At 38.4% G+C, this 2,828-nt stretch overlaps 1 protein-coding gene and 1 non-coding gene across 2 annotated transcripts; one reads left to right on the top strand and one right to left on the bottom strand.

Annotated features, from left to right (window-relative positions):
• Positions 1–1,932, bottom strand: LOC140021214 (uncharacterized). Its single transcript, XM_072071979.1, has 3 exons — positions 1,903–1,932; positions 416–1,732; positions 1–33 (listed from the first exon to the last, which is right to left on the bottom strand). The coding sequence occupies exons 1-3, from the start codon at positions 1,930–1,932 to the stop codon at positions 1–3; spliced, it is 1,380 nt and encodes a 459-aa protein (XP_071928080.1).
• A 158-nt stretch (positions 1,933–2,090) lies between these two features.
• On the top strand, positions 2,091–2,197 carry LOC140026289 (small nucleolar RNA R71). The gene has a single exon (XR_011830235.1). It is a non-coding gene; the product is annotated as a small nucleolar RNA R71 (small nucleolar RNA).
• Positions 2,198–2,828: the final 631 nt, after the last annotated feature.

The raw sequence follows: 2,828 nt of genomic DNA, 5'->3' as shown, positions 1-2,828 counted from the left end.
TCAATTGGTCATCCTTGCCTTCAATTGCCAACCCTACATTACAAAAACAACAATTTAGCTAAAACATTGATTCAAACCACAAAATCACACCAAGTTAACAAATATAACCTAAATATTGGGTTGCCTCCCAATTAGCGCTTTTGTTTATAGTCGTTGGCTCGACTGAAAAAGTTGAATCACTTTAGAGCATTAGAGAGAGATTTTCTCCCCATGGGTCGAAACTCCCGAGCCAATCCACCATGTGGTGAACCATGCATTGATCTTCATAGTCCAATTTCCTCAAATGCCAAGGAGGGATATTAGACTTGTCATAGAGAGGCTCAACTTCACCTTGGAGTGGATTTTGCTTGTCTTTTCTGAATTGGCTCAACTTTTCACCATTTTCTTCATGGAATGGAGAATTTATTAAGCCAACTTCCATCCTTATCTTCTCCTCCTTTGTTCCTACACCATGAAAGTTAGTACCAAGGACATTTATAAATTTAACTTCTTCGGTCCTTTCTTGGTTAACCTTTTCATCATATGGCATATTAGAAACAAGAGCAGTAGGCTCTATATTCCCTTCTTTATTATCCAAATTGAATTCCAATTCCTCACCATTAACCCGTAATATAAGCTTACCTTTTTCTACATCAATTATAGTTCGTGCAGTGGCTAAAAACGGTCGTCCTAGAATAATTGGCATTCTCACATCTTCTTCAATATCTAAGACAACAAAATCCACAGGTATTATAGATTGTCTTACCTTTATGAGCACATTTTCCAAAATACCCATGGGACGTGTGATTGACCGATCCGCCAATTGCAATGTAATATTGGTAGCTTTTAGCTCTTGAAGTCCCAATCTCCGGGCAACCGATAACGGCATAAGTGACACACTTGCACCTAAATCACATAAAGCATTAGAAAAATGTAATTGACCAATAGTGCAAGGAATAGAAAAACTTCCCGGATCTTTCAATTTAGGAGGGAGTTTATTCTTAATCAATGCACTACACTCTTCCGTTAATGCTATCATCTCATTATCTACAATTTTCCTCTTCTTTGACATGATGTCTTTCAAGAAACGTGCATAAGAGGGAATTTGTGTTATAGCATCAATGAAAGGAATGTTAATGTGCAATTGTTTAAACATTTTGAAGAACTTTTCAAACTCCCGATCCTGTCCATCTTTCTTCAACCTGTGAGGAAAAGGTATCACATTAGAATTTAATTTGGGATGAAGTGCATCAATATCAATGATAACATGATCATTTTGACTTTCTTGCTCCCCTTCAATTGCTTGCTTCTTGTCTTTTTCACCACCTGAATTTTCAAAATCGAATCCCTCAACCGTTTTACCGCTTCTAAGAATGATTGCATTGACATGCTCTCTCGGATTCACTTCGGTTTTACTTGGTAATTCACCAGGGTTTCTATTGTTGATCACATTGGCAATTTGACCAATTTGAACCTCCAAGTTTCTGTACATCCCAGCTAATTGGTCCAACCGCCCCTCAACTCGCTCAAATCTATCCGAAGTCACCTTAGCAAGTTTTTCCACCGCGATCTCCCAACTTGGTTTAGTTTCAGCCTGTGGTTGCCTTGGTTGAAATCCCGGCGGATTGGTTGGCCTTTGTTGATTGCCTTGATCTTTCCATCCAAAGTTTGGATGATTTTTCCACCCCGGATTGTAAGTATTCGAGTAGGGATTATTTGGAGCATTTCGGTTGTAATTATTGACAAATTGTACCTGCTCAGAATCAACACACTCATTAATATCATGTTCACCTCCACAGAAAGAGCAACAAGCTACGTGTGCATTAGATGAACTTGGACCAACTCCACCTTGTCTACTTAGCAATTTCATCACATCATTCATTTGAGCACTCAGCATATTGAGAGTGTCCATTTCTATCATACCTGCGTGACGTCTCGTATTACCTCTTTCATTGGCCCATTGGTAGTTATTTGCGGCCATTTCTTCTATCAAATTCTGAGCTTCTTGGGGTGATTTACCCATTAAAGCTCCACCTGCGGCTGCATCAATAATAGTTTTAGTGGAGAAAGATAAACCATTATAGAAGGTTTGTATGATTAACCATTCCGGCAGTCCATGATGTGGACATTTCCGAAGCAAATCTCTAAACCTTTCCCATGCCTCATATAATGATTCTCCTTCCAATTGGCTAAAACTAGTGATATCCATTCTAAACTTAGCAGTCTTACCTGGTGGAAAATACTTATTTAAGAATGCTCTTGATAGTTCATCCCATCCAGTGAAAGTATTAGGAGCATGAGAGTGTAGCCAAAGTTTGGCCTTATCTCTCAATGAAAATGGGAACAACCTTAGTCTTATAGCATCATCACTAACTCCATTCATTTTAATTGTATCACAAATTTCCAAGAATGTAGCTAAGTGTGTATTAGGATCTTCTACTGCATTACCTCCAAATTGAGATTGTTGAACCATTTGGATAAGTGATGGTTTAATCTCAAAGTTGTTAGCATTTACCGTAGGCCTTACTATGCTTGTTTGAGATCCTTGTGTTCCCGGTAGAGCAAAATCTCGTAGAACTCGCCTATTTGCTTCATTTTCAGCCATTTCTTCTTCAAATGGTAGTTCTATCAAAATTTCCTCTATTGGTTGCCAAATCTCGTGTTCCTCTTGCTGTGGTGGATGCCTCCTTTGTCTACGTAGTGTCCTCTCAATTTCTGGATTGAAAGGTGCGACTTCTCGAGACTCCCGGTGCATACACTACAAACAGAAATAAGGGATATTATGCAACTTCAATGGTAAAAAAACTGATTACAATATAAGATTAAATATAATCTAAAAAATAAAGCTG

Source organism: Coffea arabica, chromosome 11e (assembly GCF_036785885.1).
Source record: "Coffea arabica cultivar ET-39 chromosome 11e, Coffea Arabica ET-39 HiFi, whole genome shotgun sequence".
In the NCBI taxonomy this organism is placed as follows: Eukaryota; Viridiplantae; Streptophyta; class Magnoliopsida; order Gentianales; family Rubiaceae; genus Coffea; species Coffea arabica.
Note: the sequence above shows the minus strand (reverse complement) of the source record. Positions and strands in the feature narration are given on the sequence as shown.